Source organism: Eulemur rufifrons, chromosome 27 (genome assembly GCF_041146395.1).
Source record: "Eulemur rufifrons isolate Redbay chromosome 27, OSU_ERuf_1, whole genome shotgun sequence".
Classification (NCBI taxonomy): domain Eukaryota; kingdom Metazoa; phylum Chordata; class Mammalia; order Primates; family Lemuridae; genus Eulemur; species Eulemur rufifrons.
Genome location: NC_091009.1, coordinates 25,028,815 through 25,052,816, shown reverse-complemented (window position 1 = coordinate 25,052,816; position 24,002 = coordinate 25,028,815). Strand labels below are relative to the sequence as shown.

Here is a 24,002-nt window from a genome sequence, read left to right as displayed (position 1 = left end):
CTCTGACCTCCCCAGGAACTCAGGCTCCCAGGGTGGTGGGTCGTGGGAGGGAGAGAAGCAGCAGCAGCTGCAAGGGGAGTCCCTCTTCCTTCAACAGTCCCTGGTCTGACTCCAGTGATCAGAGGAGGCAGGGCACAGAATTTCCAATGCTCAGGATCCAGCTCATCCAAGTCCAGCCCCAACTCAGCAAACTTACCAGGGGGCACTAGGAAAATAAGCAAATTCACAGAAGGTAGGTGGGGAAAAGTAGGAAAGAGAAAAGAGAGAAAGGCACAGAGAAGGAAGGAGGGATTAGGCTTTGGGTGCTATGTGAACACAGGATAAGGCCATGCAGAGGGATGTCCTGTGGAAACTGCTGTTTACTATTTTTGTTGTTTTGTCTCTTTTCTGTTTGTAGTAGCCTTATTAAAGTATAATTCATGTGCTTTCTGGTTTGGATGGCAGGATCTGCCTCTGGGCTAAGGAAAGCAGACCTGGCACCAGACTTTGCCCTGATCCTAAATGATGGAACCCTCAGCTCCAAGAGGTATTGAGCCAGACGCTCTGAAATGGGTTTCGGCCAGCACTGGGCATGTGGCAGGTGTTTGGCCAATACTGATTGGACTTGATCTGCACCTGGGAGGCAGAGCCCAGCTCTGGGCTTGGAGTGAGAGGCCAATGGACTAACGTCAGAACATCGTGATAGAGGAATTAGGGTGGGGTTTCCCTCCTAAACCATGCCATGTCCAGGCTCACAGCTAGTGGCTAAGGGGCAAGAAGAGGGCAGTGGGTGCTGGTCACAGGACTGGTCACATCCCGAGGGGGGTCTGGTTATCCCTCCAGGTCTTAAGAAGTGTCACTCAGCTATTTTAGTAACAACTTGGGCCAAGAGAGCAGGAAAAGATGCTGACTTTCCTTTTAGATTGGGGGATAAGGGAGGAGAGGTGGTCAGTTTAACTTTTTCTCTAGAAGTCTAGAAAATGAACACATACCTGCCACCCAAGAGGCTATAAGCTCATTATGATTTTTGTCAATCATTTCTCATGTTCCCCTGAGAGGCATGGTGAGATGTTCAGTCAAGGAAGAAGTGGCAGCCAGAGAGACGCTTCCATTTTACAGAGAGGGATACACAAGCTAGAGAAAAGCAAGAATTCACCTCTGTTAGATTATATTGGTTCATTAGGAGACTGAGCCCTGGAGTCCTGACTGCCAGATTGACACCATCATGTCACACTTTCCAACCCACATGGATGCAAGGAGCTCTATGCTATTTCCGCCCCCTGGGAGATAGTCATTTTCTGCCCATCTTCTGACCCCTCCCCTTCCCCTCCCTCTTGGCATTTGGCAGATCCAGGCAGCTATTCCAGGAACTGGAAGCCAAGCACAACAGGTGCTTGGGAGGTCATCATGATCAGCCCGGACCCCAGGCCCTCCCCTGGCTTGGCCTGGTGGGCCGAGAGCTACGAGGCCAAGTGTGAGCGCCGGCAGGAGACCCGTGAAAGCCGCCGCTGCCGCCCCAACGTGACCACTTGCCGCCAGGTGGGGAAGGCACTGAGGATCCAGCAGAGAGAGCAGGTCCAGAGAGCTCGACTGCAGCAGTTCCTCAGGAGGAGGAACCTGGAACTGGAGAAGGACAAGGCACGGCAACCCCAGGGCAGGGAGCAAGGGCCCTCCAGGAGGCGGGGCCGGGAGACTGCCCTCAAGGAGCGCTTGTCCTGTGCCAGCAGGGTCTCTTCCCCCAGGCAGCAGGTGGGTCACATGGAGCAACACACTGCTCTGTGCAAAGAGGGTGGGTGGGCTCAAGTTCACTAAAAAGTGATTTAAATTAAGTCCCTTCCTCTTCAGTCATATAGTAGAGTCTCCTTTAGCCACTTATTTAGAGATTTTTGTTGTTGTGCTTTTGCTTTTTTGCTTAGCTCTTTTTTTTTGTTTTGCACTTGCCTTTTAGAAGAGAAAAAATAATTTTAAAACAATTCCAAAGTTAATACCTAGTATCAGTTCAAATTTGGGCAATCTATACAAATTTTCTGCAGCTATCTTACAGCACCCATTCACCCATCAATCATCAGATATTTACTGCATGCTTATTACATGCCAGTTACACAGGCCAGTCCTCCTGATGCTCCTCTCCCAACGTCACACACCTATGTCTGTCCTCTGTTCTTCTGCCAGGCTGTTGCACTCACTCATCTTTTCTCTTTCTCTTGCACCACTCCAGTTCTACTAAATCCACTCAGCTACAGGCTGGCCCAGGAAGCCTTCTCTGGCTTCTCCAGGACACCTCTGCTCTCAGTGGGCCTTGTGAAATTATAAATCCTCTAAGATTGTATAACTCTTATAGGGCCCGTTAGTCTGGCCTGGGAAGGAACAGTGTTGGCAAAAATCAGGGTATATTGAGATGACCTCAAGCAGAAAACCATCTGTCTTCCTACCCATGTTGGGAGCACATTGGGAGCAGGGTTGGGTCTGCCGTATTTCCTGGAAATGCCTGGCACTGTGCCTGTACCCAGAGTGGGTGCTCCATCAGGCTCCCTAACTAGTGGATCTGTTATGCTGAATAGGAAGTGCTATTCAGAGAAATGATCCCAAAGCCCAATTGCAGAAGAAAACCAACTCTGTACTTTCTAAGACAAAAAGGTTTCTGTATGCTTTTTTTTTTTTTTTTCCTTTTTTTGGCGAGTTCAGGAGAAAGGAACAGAATACACAACTAACTAAAAAACTCCACTCCTGCCTATCAGTTATTTAAGGTTTTATTGAGACCGAGTCAGTCCACATGACTGGACATCACAGGTATTTCTTAGCCTTTCGGTGTTATGTTACCAACATAGAATTTCTGAGTTGGTAAGAAGAAAATATAAAAAGAGCAGATTAAATTGTGATCACTACTGCTATACCCCTCCTGACAACTCCCTACTTTTTTTTTTTATTGGTGTGAATATCTGGACTTTTTTTAATTTCAAAATATTATGGGGGTACAAATGTTGAGGTTACATATATTGCCTTTGCATCATTCGAGTCATAGCTACAAATGTGCCCACCCCCAGACAGTGTGTACCGCACCCTTTAGGTGTGAACTGACCCATGCCCTGCTCCCCGCTCCCTCCTGCCTGACACCCAATGAATGCTACTTGCAATGGCAACTCCCTACTTTACCTTCACACAAAACCTCAGTGCTTTTCCAGCTCTTACTAAGAGGAAGGAAGCCGTCCCTAGAATGTAAAAGGGACCTGAGGAATCATCTATTCCAAACAGGAGACTGAGACCTAGAAAAGGTGGGATCTGAACCCAGATCCCCTCACTCTCCACTCAGACCAGGTCCCTTTCCATGCCACCATGCCAGCTGTGTAAGTGGCTAAGACCAAACAAAGTAGATCAGAGATTCTAGAGAGAAAAACTGGAGATAAGTGCAGCTCCCCACTTGCCTGGCCCGAGGAGAACCATTCCTGTCGGCCAGGACAAGGATGGCAGGGGCAGGAGCAGCCTTGTGGCTTTGAAGGCTTGGATGGGTTACTTTGCTTTCCTGAACCCAAAACATTGTCTTAGTCTGTTTGGCCTGCTATGTAAAATTACCACAGACTGGGATGGCTTAAACAACAAAAATTTATTTCTCACAATTCCAGAGGTTGCAAGTCAAAGATCAAGTCTCCAGCAGATCTGGTGTCTGACGAGGACACTCTTCTTGGTGTGCAGATGGGCTTCCCCTCAGTGCATGCTTACATGGCAGAGAGCAGAGAAAGGAAGCAAGCTCTCTCCTTATAAAGCCTCTCTTCTTATAAAGGCACTAATCCCATTCATGAGGGCTCCACCATGTGACTCCACTTCTCAAAGGCTCCATCTCCTCATCCCATCATATTGGGAGTTAGGATTTTAACATATAAATTTTAGGGGGGCACATTCAGACCATAACAAACATGATCACTGGTTCATTTTTCCACAATCAGGAGCACCTTCTAAGAGGTTCTGAGCAATGGTTTCCAGAATCCTCCACTTGTCTTTCAGGTGGCAGGGACCAGCTCTGAGGTCATTCCAGCCCAGCATCCTCCTCCCTCAGGTGTCCAGAGGGATCCTGCTGACCACCTCTCCTCACAGTCCGGGAGCCTTCCACCACAGGACTGTCCCATCAAGAAGCCACCCAGACACCACCGTAGTAAGAGCAGAGCCTCCCTCACCCAATGTCCCTCCCTGCTTCCCTCACTTCCTCGCCATGGCTTCTGCATCACCTTATCCTCTACCTCTCAGGTACTCAGACGAAGGCAGAAGAAGCACAGCCAACAATTAAGAATGATGCCAGTCAGCAAACCAAGTGAGTTGCTTTCATGTTCCTGACTCTAAACCCCCCACATCCCATCCGTCCTCTCTTCTAAGCTTCTGCTTAATACCTCCACCCAGTAGGTGGAGAGAGGGCACAGTGACTCTCCACATCCACCTCAACTAAGAAAGAGGAAACCCTTCCCTACCCCACTGGCTCTTCAGAAGAGATCCCAGGAGCAATCAACCCACTGCCTCCTGACTTGCTTGATTCTTTGGTTCATTATCATTTTTTTTTTTATTTCTTCTCTCCCCAGTTATGGAGTTGCAGTTCTGGACAAGGTAAGAACATCCTCACTTGGAAAGGGTTGAATTAGATGGTATCTAAGATCTGACATTCTGGAATTCCACAGTAAACGCAGGCTGGGATGGAGGGGCACCTTCTTCCTAGATGGCAAGGGAGGCTGCGCACAGACATGGGGCTTAGAGAGACCTGTCAGAGTCAAGGCAGAAAGGGTCTGCTCTACACAAGCCAACCCAGGCCCAGGCTCTGGTTCTATATCCCAGGGCTTCAGGGGACCTAGAGTCTTTTTTAAAATCTTTTTCTTTCTCTCTAGGAAATCATCCAGCTTTCTGAGTACCTCAAAGTAAGTGGCATGTGACCTCTCCCCTCAGTTCCTCGATCCACCTGGCCCCTCTTCCTCCAGGTTAATCTCACCTTCTTGCATTTTGCCTCCTAGGAGGCCTTACAAAGGGAGCTGGTCCTAAAACAGAAGATGGTGGTTCTCCAAGACTTACTGTCTACCCTGATTCAGGCCTCTGACAGCACTTGGAAGGTAAGAGAATGAAATCTTTGTTTGAATAAAGCTCACGGACTTCTAGAAGTTCCCACCTCATTTTTCTTTCCCCATCATCCCAGTAAGAGGAGGGGTTTTCTCACTACTGAAGAGTGAGCTGGGAAGAGGCAAGAGGTAGGGGTATGGTGCTCAGACCTAGAGGTCAAACAGGGCACAATAAATACATAGGTCATCAACTGAAGGTCATGCTGCTACACATCTAGGAAAGATCCAGAACCAAAAGTGGCAAGAATTCCCATTTTTTAATTTATTGGAAGGAAACAAGGAAGATCCTAATATATAATAGTTTATATTACTGAATATGGTAAATTTCAACTATAACTATTTTTGTGTGGGATTCACACCAATATTCATCCATGCCAGCACACACCCACTACTCAGCCCAAACATGAATTTCAGAGTGGGAAGGGACCATAAGAGATCATCTACTCTGATCCTTTCATTTTGCCCATGAAGAATCAGTCTCAGAGAGGTTAAGTAACTTGCCCAAAGTTACACAGCTAGATAATGGCAGAACTGGTCAGGCCTTTGATTTTAATCCATTCATTCTACAAATATTCATAGACTATGTTCCTGTACCAAGCACTGGCCTAACACTGAAAATAATCAGACTATTTAGGCAGAGTTCCTGCTTTTAGAAAGCTCGTGATTTTGCAAGGGAGACAGATGCCTAAAAAATGCAAAGATATGGAAAATAAATCTTTTCAGGATATAGTAAAATATAAGAAGGAATGAGTGACTCCAGAGAAGAGGAGAGCCAGATGAATATTTATAGTTATATAAGCAATTGCCAAGCAAATGTGGGAGCAGGAATAGTATTCTAGGTAGAAGACACCGTACAGGCAAAAATCTATTCTAGAAGCATGATGTAGTCTAATGCAATGGTTCTCTAACTTTTTTATTTCAGGACTCCTTTATACTATTTTAATTATTGAAAATCCCTACGAAATTTTCATACTTACCATATTAGAAATTAAAACAGAAATTTAGAAATATTTATTAATTATAAAATAACAATAGGCTGAGCATGGTGGCTCACACCTGTAGTCCCAGCACTTTGGGAGGCCAAGGCAGGAGGATCACTTGAGGCCAGGAGTTGGGAGACCAGCCTGGGTAATATAGCGAGACATCATCTCTACAAAAAACTTAAAAAGTTAGGAGTGGAGGCATGCCCCGTTGTCCTAGCTACTTGGGAGGTGGAGGCGAGAGGATCGCTGGAGCCCTGGAGTTCAAACTTGCAGCGAGCTATGATTGTGCCACTGCACTCCAGCCTGGGCAACAGAGCGATACTGTCTCTAAAAAAATTTAAGAATAAAAAAAAATAACAATAGTCATTACATGCTAACCTAAATTACATATTCTTATGAAAAATAACCCTATTTTCAGAAACAAAAAAAAATAGTAAGAGAAACATCAGATTTACACTTCTGCAAATCTTTTTAGTGTCTGGCTGAACAAAAGACAGCCTGATTCTCACATTTGCTTCTGTGTTCAATTTGCTGCAATACATTTTTTTGGTTGAAGTACACAAAGAAAATTCAGTCTCACATAGATTTGTAGCTGGAAAATAAAGGACCTTGCAGATCCCTTGAAAGGGTCTTGAGGATTCCCCGGGTTCCTCAGAATCCCCACGTGGAAACCCCTAGATTAGTATGTTCAGGGAACCACAAGCAGTTTGACGCCACTGAAGCATAAAGCACCAGGTGGAACGAGATAGACCACACCACCTCACAGGCCTCTGTGGCATCTCACCATACTGGAACATGGCTTTGCTAAACAGAAAAATATCGTGGGAGGCTGGGGAAGAAAACTGAGAAATTTCCAGTGGTATACAAAAGACTGTCTAAGGTCAGCCCTCCCTCTTCACATCAGACATTGTATCTGGATTTTGGGATCTATGGTCAGGGCTCCTGATAGTTAAGGAAGTCATTTTCATTGGCAGGGTAGGAGCCCAGGGCAGATAGCTGTGCATGCCAGGTGGTTTCCGGTGCTGCACTAAATTGAGATCATCTCATTCATTTGTTCAACAGACATTTGATAGGTTCCCAGTCTATGCTGGGCCCTGTGCTACAGGGACAAAAAGAAGTAGAGTCCTTGCTCTTGAGGAGTTCACACTCCATCCATGAAGACAAAGACGTGTAATAATAACTCCAAAACAATGTAATAAGGCCATAGGAGCACAGTATACAAAGTGATACATGGAAAAGAGAATTATTTTGCCTGAGAGGGAATAGGGAAGGCTCTAAAGGAAAGAGTCCATTTTGGCTGGGTCTTGAAGGATGAGTAGGAGTTTACCAGAAGTACAGAAGTAGGAATCACGAAGGGAACAAAAGAGAAGAAAGGAATAGGGTGTTTAAGGTAAAGGAATCGGAATGATTACAGGCCGAGGTGTGACAAAGGTGTGCTGAATGTGGCAAAAATGAAGGGATCATGTCAGAGTAGTGCCAAAGAAAGGGCCTCAGATACGTCTCTAGAATTGTGAGACTTAAACTTTTTCTGTTGAACAGTGTATCTCAAACTTGAATAATGTATGGACTCCTTCTTAAAGGAAAATTATGTATTTATCAGAGCTCCATGAGAATGCACACTACACAGTTTGAGCAACACTGCTATAGGCAATAAACAGAGTTGCAATGGAACCATGCCTTTTGGGGGTTTAAAGTCCTACACTCAACAATGCTTGGCCTCTCCTTAGAAGGAGCTCAATTGTTGTCTATTGAATTGAATTGAAAGTGAATGATCAGATCTGTGTCTTACAAGGTTCTATAACTTGTAACAGTGAGGACCCTGGCTCCAGGTGGGAGTGTGGGGAATGGAGATTCTTGTAATATCCCAGGTTAGACACAGTCAGAGCTGGAATTACAGCAAGCTTGGTGGGAACGGCATGGGTCGGGGATATATTAAAAGACATTTCTGGGGAGTTTCACCCCATACTCCAGCCCAAAAGCAGAAGTTCCTCTGGCTGTGGTTTTCTCCTTCCCTTCTTCTCATCGCCCCCTCCCCCCAATCCTCACCCTTCTCTTCTTCCTCCTCCCCATCAACCCCCCAGCTTCCGGTTTGTAAAACAGAAAGTCTCAAACTTTTCAGTTGAGAGTTCTTGCTTCCTCGAAAACAAGACAACTCTCTATACCTCCCATGAATGCCTCAACTTCGATGCAAAGACAGTCCAGTCTGTGGTATTTGGGGAAAACAGTTGGAAGAGTGTGGCCAGAACTGGTTCAGACCTTTATTTTTTTCCATTTGACCTCGATGGATTGAATCTCCAACTTCATGTGCTGAGAAGCTCACGCCAAACAATTAGAACCCCAAGGATCCACCTCCTTGCTGACTCGGCCTTCTGGATGTGACAGGAGCAGCCCTGGAGCACTACTGAGACTCCCAAGCAGAGTCCAACCTTCACAGCAGAAGCAGCTCAGCCAGGGGAGAAAGCGAGTGCTCAACACTGGCACACTTGTGTTTTAAGATCTGCAGCGTGGAGTTGAGATCTTGAGATGACAGCGCAGCACGGGATTGGCTGCAAGCCCTGAGCAGCCTCTCCTAGAGCGGAGACAGGAGCTGTGGGCTGGTGCTTCTGCAGTGAGGTGGTGGTGTTTCTGGAGAACAGATCAGAGGCAGGGGAAAACCAAGCAAAAGCAGGAGCTTGAAGCCTTCAGACCGGCACCAGGTGTGTATGGCCTCTGCCTTGCTCCCTTTTCCACTGGGGATTACTGTGCCTCTGAGCCCTGCCCCCCAGGGGATAACTGCCTAGAAGGTCAGCAATAGGCCTGTAAAAGTCCTTCTTCCCACACACTGTAACACACTGGGCTTCGGTGTGAGGAGACCTGGGGCTCAGGCCAGGAAACTATGTGCCCCATTTGCAACGAGTTGGCTGCGACTTTCCTGCCTGGCTTGGGGAGTCCAGGAAAGCAGAGCTGTGGAAAAGAGATTTTGCTCAAGCCTCACACTTGGGTGGCCCTTCATCCCCACTGAAGGGCTATCATGAATTGTCTTCTATTGCAACATGAATGGAAAAGTGATCTGGGGTTAGGCTAAATTACAAAAACAGTTGGAAGAGGCAAAATATTGGATTAAAGGCATACTATGAAATAGAGAGGAGATACCCACAAAGGGTAGGAGCCTGGGAAAATGTAAGCATATGCCTTGGGCCTGTTTTCTTCCCAAACCCTAGCAAGATAAACCTTAAACTCAGTGGGTTTGATTGCATTCTGTGTAGGGAGAGTTTGGGCAAAGGAAACTGCATGGAGTAAAATCTGAATCGGGGAGGTGGGTACGGAGCCAGTGGTTTCAGGATTGACAACCAACAGACCACTCTGGGGAAAGCAGCTGTTTTACCAGTCACTTCAGAGCCCGAACAGTGGAAGTCTTTGTCCATGTCTTTTATCTGTCCAAAAGCCCTGTGGTTACTGTAGATGCCAAATCCCTGACTCTCAGCTCTCTCTCACATGAGACATTAGGAAAAACATTAATAGCAGGAGGCATTTTTAAAAATTATTTTTGGCAAAGCTTTTTGCTTTTTCAAGGCCCAGTTGAGTAACACAGGAAGCAGAGAGGGTGGGGGCGCCCCCTGGCTCCCACAGTTAGAAGAGTTAGCCAAACAAGATCAAAACAGGAGCTGTGAGATACCACTTCCTGCCTCCCGGGCACCCTGAAACTCACGGAGGGGACAGACCTCAAAACAGAGTCCCCTCCTCTGCCACCAGACCGTTAGAGACCGGAAACGTGATAAGCGTTGGAAACGTCCAAGCTGCCTGACTGAGAGGGGCCGCAGCATCTCGGGCCTGAAGAGAAGTGGAATTTTAGATCCCACACAAGTGTCCCACGGGGCCTGGTTGGAAAAAGCCAGAGAAAGGATATGAAAACCAGTCACTGCGATGGACTCATGGCCCTTTCTCTGGAAAACCTCCTCTCACGGGTGGCACCCCTGCCCCACTCCATACGTACATGTTCCTTAAACAAAACTCAAGGCCGGAAGAACGAGACCCCTACCTGGGAAGAAGGGACAAGTCTGCAAGTGGAGGGAAGAACAAAACAGCAAGGAAGTTGTTAGCTACTCAGCTGAAATACTGAAAAATCGAGAAACCAGAGGCTGGCCCTTTTTCCACTCCCGCCCTTGAGATTAGCATCCTTCTTGGAATGTCCAAAATGCCATTAGTCAGACCTGGCTTCCGCGTAAATAGAATGTGACTTTCTGGGAAGCCCCCTAGCACCTCCTGCCATCCCCACCCTGCTTTTATATTTCCCCCTCCATTTATTGCTTTCTTAAAGAATGTCTCATCCTGAGTCTAGTGTGTGTGTGTGTGTGAGTGTGTGCACATGTGTGTGGCAGGGAGGGACGTATATTAATTAATCTGCTAGAGCTGCCATGACAAAGTACCACGGACTAGGGGACTTCAACAACAGAAATCTATTTTCTCACAGTTCTGGAGGCTAAAAGTCTGGGATCGAGGTTGATCAGGGTTGGTTTCTCCTGTGGTCTCTCTCCTTGGCTTGTGGATGGCCATTTTCTCTCTGTCTCTTCCCGTGGTCTTCCCTGGGTATAGCCCAGCGCCCTGATCTCCTCTTTTTATAAGGACTCCTATGATATTGGATTAGGGAACACCCCGATGACCTCATTTTAACTTAATTATCTCTTCAAGGACCCTATCTCCAAATACAGTCCCATTCTGAAGTACTCAAGGTTAGGACTTCAACAAAGGAATTTCGAAGGGGCACGCTTCAGCCCCTCACAGGGAGTGAGGAAGGGAATACGTATTCCCCCTGGGAGGAGTGACCCCTTTTGCCTTACTGGCCTATACTTTAGAGTCCAGGTACAAGACTGAGAGGAGGGGAGGAGCACAGTAGTGCCTAGACAGGGGAGGGAGGTAATGAGAAAAAGGACAGCTTAGAAGCTTTCCTTCCAGCAGCCCCCTGCTGTAATACCCTGAGCCATTTGGTAGAGAACTTCAAGGTGAAAAGACTTTCGGGGCCAGTCTGATTCCTTCTTGTCCTAGTCTAGCGAAAGAGAAGATGATCCTCTTCTACCCAACATCCTTTGTCATCTTTGCTCCTGTCTACCTCCTGAAAGAGTTCATTGTGCTGGTCAGTGGGATGGGAATATAGAATAAAACTCTTTGCGACTATCTTTTGACCCAAACTCATTAAATCATCCCATTTGCTCCAGGGACAGCTCAATGAAGACAAATTGAAAGGCAAACTGAGATCCTTAGAAAACCAGTTGTACGCCTGTACCCAGGTAAGCATTCTGGAGGACACTTCCAGCTCGGGAATCCAGAATTAAGTGAGAAGAATGCTTGAACCTCAGTTCTTCTTTCCAGAAATACCACCAGATAGAGATTAATACACCCATTCCTACTTACCCAGTTCTGGCTTGGCCATTTTCACTTTAGCCCCTAATTCACCGTAAGGCTATCTCCATCTTCCTCCTCTCTCTCTCTCCCCTCCCCACCTCCACCCCAGTATCCTTATCTTTGCACCCTGGGAAGGAATCCCAGCACTGACCACTTTTGTCAGCTCCAAGGAACCTTGAGAATACCTGAAACTGTAGGGAGAGGCCTTTGGTAAAGATTCACACCACCTAGACAGACCTTCGTAGGTTCCAGGCTTTGATGAGTTAGATGTTCTAATGAAATCTTGCAAAATGATTTTCATCCCATGGGCAACTTTTTTCTAGTTTTCTAGCAACCCCTAGAAGAAAGTTAAACCCTGTGACTCCTGGCTCTTCTGTAACATTGTTATCCAGCGTTAGTAATCTTTTGATTGGCCTAATCCTGGATTATAAGAGATAGAAAGAAATCAGCTTCACATTTGAGAAGGCATGCATCTCTGAAAGGTAGGAGATGTCAAATAAGAGAATGGAGTGGAGCAGGCAGACTTCTCCCATTTGGAGTCAGAGAGAGAAGATAGTCTTGGCCACACAGTTAGGGTCTTGCAGAACAGATTTTATATAGTCTATAGGTTTCCTGGTCCACAACTTTTATTTTTTCAGTATGACCTGTTTTATCAGGCTCTTATGAACGAAATAATGCCAACCAAGGTCATAAGAGACCAACATATAATCCAGAATGCCAATCTATTCATTTTCAATGGGGGAATAAGACTTAACCAATGACCAGCATAGTTAAGTCTAGTAACTGGGACATTCCCCACATATGACCTCAACCAAGTAACTCCTGGATTTGGTTATTAATGAAAATTCCAAAAACACAAGACCCACTCACATTTAAATCCAAATTTTCAGACAATTCCAAAGATAAATGGAAATGATTTCATATTGATCCCTAACTTTTCATCATCTGGACTACTGCTTACTCAGTGGGTAATCCAGAATTGACAGTAACAGCTGCCTGCCTCCCCCAAAATCACAGGGCACAAAGATGAAAGGCATGGGAAGGGCAAGATCTCCAGTGAATTTGCAAAGTTGCTCTTGTGTCTCTTTCTTAATCCCAAAGCCAGGAGTAATTTTAAAACGCAAACGTATTAATTTTTTTTTTTTTTTTTTGAGACAGAGTCTCACTCTGTTGCCCGGGCTAGAGTGAGTGCCGTGGCTTCAGCCTAGCTCACAGCAACCTCAAACTCCTGGGCTTAAGCGATCCTACTGCCTCAGCCTCCCGAGTAGCTGGGACTACAGGCATGCGCCACCATGCCCGGCTAATTTTTTGTGTATATATATTTTAGTTGTCCATATAATTTCTATTTTTAGTAGAGACGGGGTCTCGCTTTTTTGCTCAGGCTGGTCTCGAACTCCTGACCTCGAGCGATCCACCCGCCTCGGCCTCCCAGAGTGCTAGGATTACAGGCGTGAGCCACCACGCCCGGCCAAACGTATTAATTTAAAAACACTGAGTTCACTAGGGATGGTAGGGGAGACTACAAAGATTTTTTTAAAAAGCAGCAGCAGAATGCTCCTTGCCCCGAAGGAGTTTACAATCCACTAGGGGAGACAAATGAGTCAATAGAGTGGAACAATGGAGGCATACAGGGGATACTACGTGAACACTATGAACACTAAGAAAAGCTACCTAATCCATAAGGATTTGGGGGGTGGGAGTAGTTAGTAAAGATTTATCTGAACTGATGATACCTGGGCTATGAGCAGAGGTTAACCAACTCTAGGCAGAAGAAACTATATGAGAAAAGCAGAGGCCAAAAAGCACGGTGCTTAGGACATCTGCAAGCAGTGCGGCGTAGGTGGAAGTAGCATGGGATGAAAGTCTGGGATTGTAAACAGGAGCTATGCCAAGAAGTTTGCATGTGATCCTTAGGACACCGCAAATCCATCAGAAGATTTACACAGGGAATGGCATGATCAGATCTGCATTTTAGAAAGAACACACCAACTGCAGGATTTGAAGGGAGACAAAGCTTGAAGATAGGGAGACTATTGCATCGATCCATATAATAATCTTATCAGTCTGAACTAAGCAAGTAGCAGTAGGGATAGAGAGGAGACAGGTATGAGGATGCTGACAAGGCTTGGTGACCAACCGATAACTGGGAGCAAGTGAAAGAGAAATTAAGGTTGACTTCTTGGTTTAGGGCTTGGGAGCCCAGATGGGTGACGATGCCGGCCAACGAGATAGGAAGCCCAGGAGAAAGGAGCAGGTTTAGAAAGATGAGTTCTGTTTGGACATGCTAGATTTCAAGAGCCTGTGGAAGGCCTAGGGTACAACGCCCAGCAAGCCTGGGGCACTGCTTATTACCTTCCCACCACGCCACCTCTCACACTGCCTGTGGGACTCTCCCTGCTAGCTCCAGCCTGGAAGAAAAGGCCCACCACCCGGTTACTGGTATCTCTGCCCTGGGGGCAAGGACCAGCTTCTTTTCATTTCTGTATCTCACCTCAGTTGTTTAGCACACAGATGCTCAATGTGTATTTGTTGAATTGCATCAAATTTACAGAAATACTCCCCTTGGGGAATAAAAAAAGTGCTATTGGAGATGGAAGACCAGAAAAACAGCTATGAACAGAAGGCTAAGGAGTCTCTGCAGAAAGTGCTGGAGGAGAAAATGAATGCAGAGCAGCAACTGCAGAGCACACAGGTGCAGGGCTGGGGACCCCAGGGCTGCTCGGGGGAGCAGGGGAGCCAGCTGGACAGCTCCCTGGAACTCACTCCTCTCTGATCTCCCCCAGCGGTCCCTGGCCCTAGCGGAGCAGAAGTGTGAAGAGTGGAGGAGCCAGTATGAGGCTCTGAAGGAGGACTGGAGGACCCTAGGGACCCAGCACAGAGAGTTGGAGAGCCAACTCCACGTGCTTCAGTCCAAATTGCAGGTACCAGGCACTAGGGTGGGGACAGGAGGCACGTTATGGGGAGGAGGGGTGGTGATTGATAGAAGCTGCTCCCAGGCTGGGGACCCCAAAGGCAGGTGGGAGCATCTGGCTTTCAGTTCCTCACTCACTGTCCACTTTGTACAAGACTCATTGTTTTGGCTCTGAAATCTAATTTCAAGTGTAGCAGCGATGTCTGCACTGATCATGCAAATGAACTAAGCATTCATTGGAATGACAACATCCAAATGCAAAGGGCTAGGCTGGAATATTCATCAGCCTACAAATGTCACACCCTAACCCACTCTCCAAACTCCATCCTAGTAGAGCATCCAGTTCAGAATTGCCTATATCACTGCCACAGAACAAAGGTCACTAATTTATTTATAGGATAGTATTAACTAACACATCCTGCCAATGTGTTTTTTAAGTGATTACAGTAGACCCTTGGCATTCTCAAGAGTTCCATCATGTCTAATCTGCTACCTTGGAAAAGTTAACTAACCTTCTAAGCCTCAGTTTCCTCATCTCTAAAATGAGGATAATAGTACCTATATCATAGGATCATTGTGACAATTATAAGGTAATCCATATAAAGCACTTAACACAATACCTAGCACATATGAGCACTCAATAAACATTAGCTGTTATTTTGCATCGATTTTACTTACTCAGTTTGCAAGTTTGAGGCTCCACTTCAAAAGCTAACCTTTGTAATTTGCCTACAGCACAGATTAGAACTGCTCACGTGATAACAGCCTTATCACAGGAGTGAGCCTACCTGGCCGCTCTGCATCACATTCACATCTCAACCTCTGCTGTTTTCTTCTCATCACCTATAAAGCAGCTCTTATGAAGGTTTTGGGATTTTTTAACCTTAATTCTTTGTGAAAAATGGCCCTACCCAAAAAAAAAAAAAAAAAAATTGATAGTGCTAGAATACGAAAAAAAAGTGAAAACATCTAGAAAAGTGATGAATTGGAATCCCAAAGTAATTTGGTGATTCACGAACATGTCAAGACATGAGTCCCTTATGAATTTCAAAAGTCTAATGCACTGTTATAAACATGAAGAACAGAGCAGAACAAGTGGAAAAATACAAAAAAATTCCCTATTTTCCCATTTCCCTAACATTCCTTCTCTATCTAAAATTCCACAATTTTCTGTAATTTTCTTCTTCCATGGGACCTGCCCCCAACCTCCACCCCAGCACTGACCTCCTGGGTTGGCCCCACCTCCTCCCCCTTCCAGGGAGCAGACAGCAGAGACTTACAGATGAACCAGGCCCTGCGATTTCTGGAGAACGAGCACCACGAACTACAGGCCAAGATTGAACGCCTGCAAGGGGACAGAGACCTGTGCAGCTCAGATACCCAGGACCTACAAGGTACCCTTCTCCTTTCAGGCCTTGGGAGCATGGGAACCATGGCTGAGTGAGCTAAGTAAGTTGGGTGGAGAGAGAGGCTTCAGCCTTTCATTTGTTTGCTTGGCTGGCTTTATGATTTCATTTTACCTTAAGGGAGAGGCAGGGCTGTTTTAATTATCCAAGACTGAAAATTAATTTCACTGCACTACAGTATCTTGTTGTCTGAGCTCTCTTTTCCAGCCCATCCCTCTGGGCCAGATCATAGCTGCTCCCACGTCAGTCACACCCATCAAGGCCACATTCCTAATTTGAAAGGGAAAGGTCAGTTGAAACACAAGGCATAGTGAGAGTCTTCCAGTCACAGCCTCTGTGTCAGCTGAAAGAGAGGACCAGGTAGTGCGTAAATACATTCCTTAATTCAACCCAGCATTGTTCATGCACAAAATTCAAGGAACTTGGCTTCTGCCTGATCTCTTCAGAAATAGGACAAGTAGAAGACAGAACAACTTCCATTTGACACATTAGAGGCCACAGACAATACAACACCTGTTACTCATTTTCATCCTCACACAGGAGTTCAGTAAGTCTGGGTTCTTCTATTCTGGCTTACACTATTTCATTTTCAGATCAACTAAAGAGGTCAGAGGAGGAGAAACTCGCCCTGGTGAGGAGAGTACAACAGTTACAGAGTAAGTTCCCTTTACAGATTCTCAAAGTAGCACAGGTGGTTTTTTAGCGTTCCTGGGGCTTCTGGTGCACAAAAGGCATCCAGAGGAGGGATAAAGGGCCCAGCCTTTGGCATCTCCTCTACCTCTATGCATTTTCAGACTCTCTTCTTGTCAATTGAGGTCATTACATAGCTCTTCACAAGTTATATATTAGCCTCTGTTCCTTTTTTTCTTTTCTACTTTTCTCCTTCCATGCCAATGACAACCACTTACATTTATTTCCCCCAGAATTGCAGGTTTTAAAAAGTACTGGGTATTCTAGGGCAGTTCTTATTTTATGTATTCTAACTTATGTGCATGAATATGTCACATACACCTTTGTCATAGGATTGGTTTAGAAAGTAAGCTCACACTACACATGCCTCAATCCACTTCAAACTACACGTTGGGCCCAGAACGGAAAACGGACTACTTCTCAGAAGAAAAGCAGACAATTTCTGAAAAGCTGAAGAACATGACTCAGTTAATACCTCTACTGCTTGTTCACCACCTTAACCTCTGATACCCAACAGATGCTTCAAGCAAACAGCAACCACAGGGGAGAGGGAGGAAGAACATGGTGGATCCCATTGGGAGCTCCTACGCAGCAGGAGCTGGATGGCAGGAAGTCACTTCAAAACCATGCTTTCACTCACTCAGTACAAATTCACTGAGCCCCTACTAAGTACCAGGCACTCTACATATACACGCTGATACAGTATAGCAGTCAACAAAACTGATAGCTCCTTCCCTCATGAAACTTACATTCTAAGTAAGCTCTACAGTCCAATGCAGAGTTTCCGTAAGCAAATAAATATGTATCAGGTCCTAACAACTGCTATGGAGAAAAGTAAAGCAGGTTAAAGGGGAAATGGTTGCTATTTTATATAGAGTCATCTGGGAAAGCCTTTCTTCTAAGGTAACAGTTAAGCAAAGACTTGAAGATAAAAGCATGATAGGAGGAGAAACAAGGATGGTATATTTGTAGCAAAGTAGCACACAGTGGGTGACTTGAAGGAAAGAAATTTACTGTCTCACAGTCTGGAGACTTGAACTTCAAAATCAGGGTGTCAGCAGGGTTGGTTCCTTCTGAGGGCTTTTATGGAAGGATCTATTCCAGGCCTTTCTCCTTGGCTTTGTAGATGGCCACCTTCTCTCGCTGTCTCTTCACATCACCTTTCCCATGAACATATTTGTGTCCAAATTTTCCCTTCTGATAAGGACACCAGTCGTACTGGACTAGGGCCCACCTTAATGACCTCATTTTAACTTGACTACCTCTGTAAAGAACCTGTCTCCAAATAACGTCACAATCTGAGGTACCGGGGGTTAGGACTTCAGCATATAAATTTGGGGGACAAAATTCAACCCATAGCAGAAAGAAGCATTTTTAATAATTAAAGGTTCTAAGCAGAGTTCTGAAAGGAGACTCTTTATAGTAATTATGCTAGCATAGACAAGTTCCTTGTGTTTTCCAACAGGTCTGCTTCAGAATCAATCCGTACAGCTTCAAGAACAGGAGAAACTCTTAACAAAGAAAGGTCAGCAAATTTACTACCGCAAATTCTAACATATTGCTCTTTCCTTGCCTGCCGGTAGGCAGCGGGATGGACTGTATGACCTCTTGGAGTCCCATCCAGTTCTGGGAGTCTGTTAAGTCAGGGATGTAGAGGAGCTTTTTAAGGACTGACCATTGGCTCTAAGGACACTTCAACTAGTTAACCTTCTATCCTGAGGTACATAAATCGTGAAAAAGAATTTCAATTCTCTCTGAAAGCATATGTCTGTGTTGAACATTTCAATAAATTGATTTTGAACTCAGGATTTCATGTCAATTTTTACACACTTGATTTTCCAAATCATATCCAACTCCCAACCCTAAACCACACAGCATCCAAGAGTCACCTCACTCTTGGCCATAGAGTCTGTTACTCAAGCTTCCTAAGAATTCATCATGTATACGAAGTGGGCAATAGCTCCACTCCTATCCACTACACAAGACTTTTTGTTTTCTCTTCACAATCACTGAGTATAATATAATAGATAAGGCAGAATTATTATGCCCACATAGTATGGATGAAAACATGAAGGTCTGTGGTCACACAAATTAAGGACAGAACTAAGACAACAATTCGGAACTTCTGACTCCTAGTCCAGTGCTCTTTTCACCAAGACTAAGATGAAAAGGTGGCTAAAAAACCATCTTTAGCCACATGAAGATAAATTTTAGGATACGACTGCCATTTTCATGACTTTGAAATGAGGACATTAAGGGAAAAGGGATCATATATTGAAGGATCCAGCAAACCTACCTGACAAACTAGTAAGGATGTGACATACAACCAAAGAATTCAATTAGTATGAATTCACTAAAAATATCTAGCATTGCAGAAGAGTGGGGGGATGCAAAAAAAAAAAAAGGGCCAACTTTGCCCTCAAAGAGCTGAAATTCCAGGTGGCAGTCCAGGCCAGACTGGGATCCCAATGGGAGGTCTTTATGTCAGAGAATTCCATTCCATTCAGTCTAGCCAAGGGCAGGCCTTCCCGTTTTCCCTCCCCTGCCCCCACTCCTAGGGGTTCTCACTCTGTGACAAGGCCCTTCCTCAGAGCGGTGGGTCTCACTCTCATTGAGAATCTGGCTGCTTTTTTAGATCAGGCTTTGCCTGTGTGGAGTCCCAAACCCTTCAATAACGAAGTGGAGCCTGAGGGTACAGGGAAGGAGAAAGACTGGGATCTCAGAGACCAGCTGCAAAAGAAGACTTTGCAGCTCCAGGCCAAGGAAAAGGAGGTGAGAAGGCGAACTCAGATGGTGAGGGGCTCATCTGCAGAGCGGCAGGGGAAACTGGGAGATAGTCAGCTGGTAGGAATTTCAAATTTAAATTGTGATTGGAGGCCCGCAGGTATTCATTTGCCTGTATAAAATGTCTTTGCTTTTTGGACTGACTTGTCAATCTTTTCCCTTCCTTATTTATACCAACTCCTATTCAAGGTTTTATTAGGTACTTTTTGGAAACTCAACCTAAACTCAAACACATTTTAATAAACATATTAACTTCTCAAATGTTGTCCCATATTGAGTATCTTAAAGCTTTATATACTGTCTTTTAAATAACAATACTCTTTCCTCTCTGCATACCCACAAACATACATATCCCTGGAAGTATTCATATGCGACTAGCTCCTGAAAAAAGAGACTTGGACTGAAGTCACCTCTAGGTCTTCTGTGCTATTAAGAACTTCATTTTTTGGTGTCCCCCATTTACAAAGCACTTGTAGGTACAACGTCACATAAAAGAACTTACATGTAAAAATATAATATTACACACATCATGATCATTTAAATGAACATATTTCAGATACACTAGGTGAGACAGTAGAAAGACAAACTCAAATCTCTAAGAAACACTGGGGAAGGGAGGATGGTAAAAATTCCAAATAAAGGAAGGAGTAACTTACACAGGGTAGTTTCCCCTACCTGGACTCTGTCCCAGACACAAGTAATGGTGATGACCTTGGTTATATTCTCCCCAGTGCAAGGAACTGCATTCAGAGTTAGACAACCTCAGTGATGAGTATCTCTCCTGCCTGCGCAAGCTGCAGCACTGTCGAGAAGAGCTGAATCAGAGCCAGCAACCGCCTCCCACAGTAAGAGGGTCTATCCTCCCATACGCCCCTTGACGACAGTGGCACAACTCCTTCTTTAGCCAAGTCTTGCACAGAAAATTTTATCAGCCCATGCCAACATCTAGTCAGCCTGTTCCACTCCACTTGGTTTATACTATACTGACAGTGTGGCAACCATGGGAAGAAACACTGCCATCCAACCCCAACTTTCAGGGAACGCTTGAGCTGGAAGGGAAAGACTTACTATTAGCTAAAGTATGAAAGGGTGTTCTTCCAGCCTATGGTGAGCATGATGGCAAGGACAGAAGGAGGAGATCAAAAGTACTGAGGCAGGCTGGGGGTGGGTGGTGGCTCATGCCTATAATCTTAGCACTTTGGGAGGCTGAGGCAGGAGGATCACTTGAAGCCAAGAGCTCAAGACCAGCCTGAGCAACATAGCAAGACCCCGTCTCTACAAAAAATTTTAAAAATTAGCCAGGTGAATGGTGCACACCTGTAGTCCTAGCTATTCAGGAGGCTGAGCCAGGATTGCTTGAGCCCTGGAGTTTGATGTTGCAGTGAGCTATGACCATGCCATTGCACTCGAGCTGGGGGGACAGACAAGACCCTGTTTCAAAAAAAAAAAAAAAAAGTACTGAGGCATATGAACAATCATGATTTTGCTGAGTGATTTTCCATCCTTGATTATTCACATTAGCATTTAAGTATCTGGCTCCTGCTGAATATGGTTCCCTGGGGTTGGGACACTGGTAAAGTGATTTTTATCCCGAGGGAGGGGACAGAAAGTGGGAGAGACAGTGAAGTAAACAGCTGTTTCTCCTCCACCAACCCAAGGTTTTCCACTGGGCTAGAGTAGGAAGGATGATTTTTGCCTTTATCTTCTCCACCTAACTCATGGCTGCTTTCTTCTGCCTCCCCTGCCCTCTGCACAGAGGCGATGTGGCCGATGGCTCCCGATGCTGATGGTGGTGATTACTATAGCACTGGCAGTGTTCCTGGCCAACAAAGACAACCTGATGAATAACTTGTGACAGCTGCCTTGGTTGACAACCAGATGCAAGCAACTCAATGAAATCCTCGGGTCTGGGAAGTTTACAGCTTGGGTTTTTTTCCCAACTGAACTGGGATTTCTGACTTTTTGTTATTTTGCTAACCAACTGTAAATAAACTTCACCTGACCAGACTCAGAACTCTTGGTTTATTTCTGAATGACGTTATCACAAGTATCACATCACTTAAGCATACTGGTCTACTCTCCTTAGTCAAATTCAGTTGGACTATATAAAAATGCAAAAAAGCCCACAGCCATTCTACTTTCCTGGAAGACACTACCCACTTAGGGTAGGTATATTTACAAGGCTATCATACAAATACTGCTTTCCCCTGACCATCTCTTTCCTCTTATCCAGTGAAAAATGAAGCCATCTCCACTAAGAGGACTTCCTAATATAGAAATGGCAAACATGTACTGCCAATGCTACCACCGCCACCACCATCACCTATTCCCATGCCCTTTGCATATGTGGTCAATTGATTACACCATTCTCCCAATCAAGAAGCTTGGAACTAGCAATTGAGATGATTCCCATACATCATCCCCAACCTAGAGATGATCGTTTACTGAGTACCTTCTACATGGGAGGAGAGTTAAAGTCAGAGGGCCACAGCTGGCAGTGTGACTATCTCAGAGGAGATGCTGAGGTCAGGAAAGTCATTCTGAGTCCTAAATCGGATTCTGAGGTTCTTCTCCCAGGTGTTTAGAATGTCCCTCAGGGCTGGGAACAAACTCTCTGGGACACTAAAGGAATAGAGCAGGACCGGGGGTTGACCTAGCAGCCATGAGATCCGGACAGTGAATACTCGTAGTGGAGTCAGGGCTAAGCAGTTGTCATCTCCTTGGTTCAGGTGAAAGGTATAGGGGACAGGATAGCCAAGAAGGATCCCAAATACAGTACAGAGATTCCAGTCTGAGGAATGGAGTCTGCTGTGTGAGACTGTTAGCGATAGGTCCCTCTTCAGCCCCTGCAAATGTGTGATGATTTCAGCCACAAGGGTCTTCAAGTCCTGAAGCTGGTCCAGGGAGCAGATAGTGGGGTGAGGTTGGGAGCTGGAAACATTTACGAAGGCCATGGTACCAAGCAGCACCTGCTCCAAGTGCTGACATGCATGCTCAGGACTGATAATAAGGCTGTTTTCTCCAATCTCAAGGATGTGAAGTCCCGGGGTCAGGAAACCCAGTCCCTGCAGCTCCTCCAGATAACTCTGGAGCTCTGATGCCCCTGCACGGTTACAATCATAGAGCAGAGCTGGCTTCAGACCCCGGGCCACAGCCAGCACCTCTCCAGCGAGATGAAGACAGATGGCTCGGGGTGGATCTCGTCTCTTTCCCATGCCCAGGGTCTGCTGAGCAGCTGCCACCAGCAGCTGAGGGCTTGGTGTTGACATGAGATCTGGAAGGAACATCAAGCATGGTTTCCTTAGCTAGCCACAGTTCCCTTCCCTGGGTTGCATCTTTCAGCTCCAGACACTTGAGCAGAAGCCTAGGAACAAAGCAGTAGCAGGGAATTATTAACACCAGGAAGTGACAGACCAGGAAGCCTGAAAACAGCCTTCCCATTAAGTGTTATAGCATCTTCCAAAGGTTATTTCGTCCCTTCCTGTTTTGAAATGCTGATCCAGCCCACCGAAGATGGAGTCACCAATGCTATCTGATTTCTCTTGTTGACTTGGTCTCCCTGAGTCCCAAATTTGTGTTTTTCTGAACTTATGGCCAGATTCACATTTTATCTGGCTTCTAAATTTTACCTATGCAGATTGCGTTCTCTGATTCAAACCTTAAGGAGTTTGGGGCAGAGAAGAGGCAGATTAGTCCTGGCAAAATTCAAAAAAGCATTTCATACAAAACTGCCCTTCTGGGACTTAACTCTAGGTTCCAAATGAATTCTTTCCACTGCCAACTTCCCCTCCTCTTCCTGCTAACAAGCGTTTTAAGAACAGCAATCTGATTAAACTAACGTATCCCAGAATGTGGACTAAAAGCCATTTCACCCTGAGATAAAAAAATAAATAAATGAAATCCGCTAGAGCTGCAGGAGGGTCATATTTTAACTTCTACTGGCCCCGCCTCCCCCTTCTGGCCGACATCCAAAGACCCTCGGAAAATGGACTCCCTCCAATCCACACACCCACACTTAAGCACAGTAGTGACTTGGTAAATGAGACAGAGGTCTCGCTCACGTACGTTCTCCTTCCACTTCCGCTGCAAGTCCGCGGGCTCGGGAACTCCTTCCGGCTTCCTGCCTGCCGCAGGGAAGGCGGCTAGTGCCCCGCGCCCCGCTGCAAACACGGCCTGTTGCGCATGCGCGCCCACTCGGACCCGCCTCTTCACCCCCTTCCGTGACGTCATCCACCTGCTCACGCGCCTTCCGTTTGGACCGCCGGCGAGGCCACCCGGCTCTGTGCCGGAACCATGGGCCACCGGCGGCCCTCCTTTTCCGGCCATACAGAACGCGGCCCCACCCGTCTGCGTAGAACGAGGAGGGGCGGAAGTGGACGGAAGAAGGCGGGACCTGGCGAAACCGGTTGCCCGCTCCCGCCCTCGCTTAGCTTCGCGGCATGCCCTGCCTGGGTGGCGTGAGGTCTGGTGTCCCGCTTGACTGGGAAGCCAGAGCAGGGCACACAGCGCTTAATAAACACCTGTGATCTGTCTGCAGAAATGTGCTTTTTCTTCTAGGCGTAACATGTCTCAAGACAAGCAACATGTTGTACTGAATATCCTCACCTGTGAGTGGTGCTGCAAAGCTTTTTGAATTTTTTTTTACTTTGACCTCCCTAAATTCTAAATTAGAAAGGCTGAGCTACAAGGAGAGATCCCTAGGCAGGGTGTGAAGGCGTGCATATTCACTGTGAGCAATTACGTATTAGGCCAGCTTCTAGGCCATAGAGGTATTGCGGTG

At 46.0% G+C, this 24,002-nt stretch overlaps 2 protein-coding genes across 3 annotated transcripts; one reads left to right on the top strand and one right to left on the bottom strand.

The window, feature by feature from the left end:
• The first annotated feature begins 512 nt into the window (after positions 1 to 512).
• On the top strand, positions 513 to 21,079 carry TRAF3IP3 (TRAF3 interacting protein 3). The gene is made up of 16 exons (XM_069459454.1): positions 513 to 526; positions 1,328 to 1,728; positions 3,979 to 4,126; positions 4,219 to 4,282; positions 4,545 to 4,569; positions 4,845 to 4,874; positions 4,968 to 5,063; positions 11,245 to 11,316; positions 13,983 to 14,123; positions 14,215 to 14,352; positions 15,601 to 15,736; positions 16,342 to 16,404; positions 17,904 to 17,963; positions 19,074 to 19,210; positions 19,954 to 20,067; positions 20,979 to 21,079. The coding sequence occupies exons 2-16, from the start codon at positions 1,387 to 1,389 to the stop codon at positions 21,075 to 21,077; spliced, it is 1,665 nt and encodes a 554-aa protein (XP_069315555.1). The 5' UTR covers positions 513 to 526; positions 1,328 to 1,386; the 3' UTR covers positions 21,078 to 21,079.
• Positions 21,080 to 21,691: 612 nt separating this feature from the next.
• C27H1orf74 (chromosome 27 C1orf74 homolog) lies at positions 21,692 to 23,347 on the bottom strand. Of its 2 annotated transcripts, none has more exons than XM_069459455.1 (2): positions 23,255 to 23,347; positions 21,692 to 22,586 (listed from the first exon to the last, which is right to left on the bottom strand). In XM_069459455.1, the coding sequence occupies exon 2, from the start codon at positions 22,507 to 22,509 to the stop codon at positions 21,700 to 21,702; it is 810 nt and encodes a 269-aa protein (XP_069315556.1). In that variant the 5' UTR covers positions 22,510 to 22,586; positions 23,255 to 23,347; the 3' UTR covers positions 21,692 to 21,699. The 2 variants fall into 2 exon arrangements, with proteins under 2 accessions (XP_069315556.1, XP_069315557.1); XM_069459456.1 differs by having other exon boundaries at positions 23,288 to 23,347.
• Positions 23,348 to 24,002: the final 655 nt, after the last annotated feature.

Bases quoted from the DNA above. Each gene is read 5' to 3' on its own strand.
- TRAF3IP3 (XM_069459454.1), top strand. From the start codon at position 1,387: ATGATCAGCCCGGACCCCAGGCCCTCCCCTGGCTTGGCCTGGTGGGCC. The intron at 14,124-14,214 runs GTGCAGGGCTGG...GATCTCCCCCAG, and splicing joins AGCAACTGCAGAGCACACAG to CGGTCCCTGGCCCTAGCGGA. The intron at 17,964-19,073 runs GTCAGCAAATTT...CTGCTTTTTTAG, and splicing joins GAAACTCTTAACAAAGAAAG to ATCAGGCTTTGCCTGTGTGG.
- C27H1orf74 (XM_069459455.1), bottom strand. From the start codon at position 22,509: ATGTTCCTTCCAGATCTCATGTCAACACCAAGCCCTCAGCTGCTGGTG.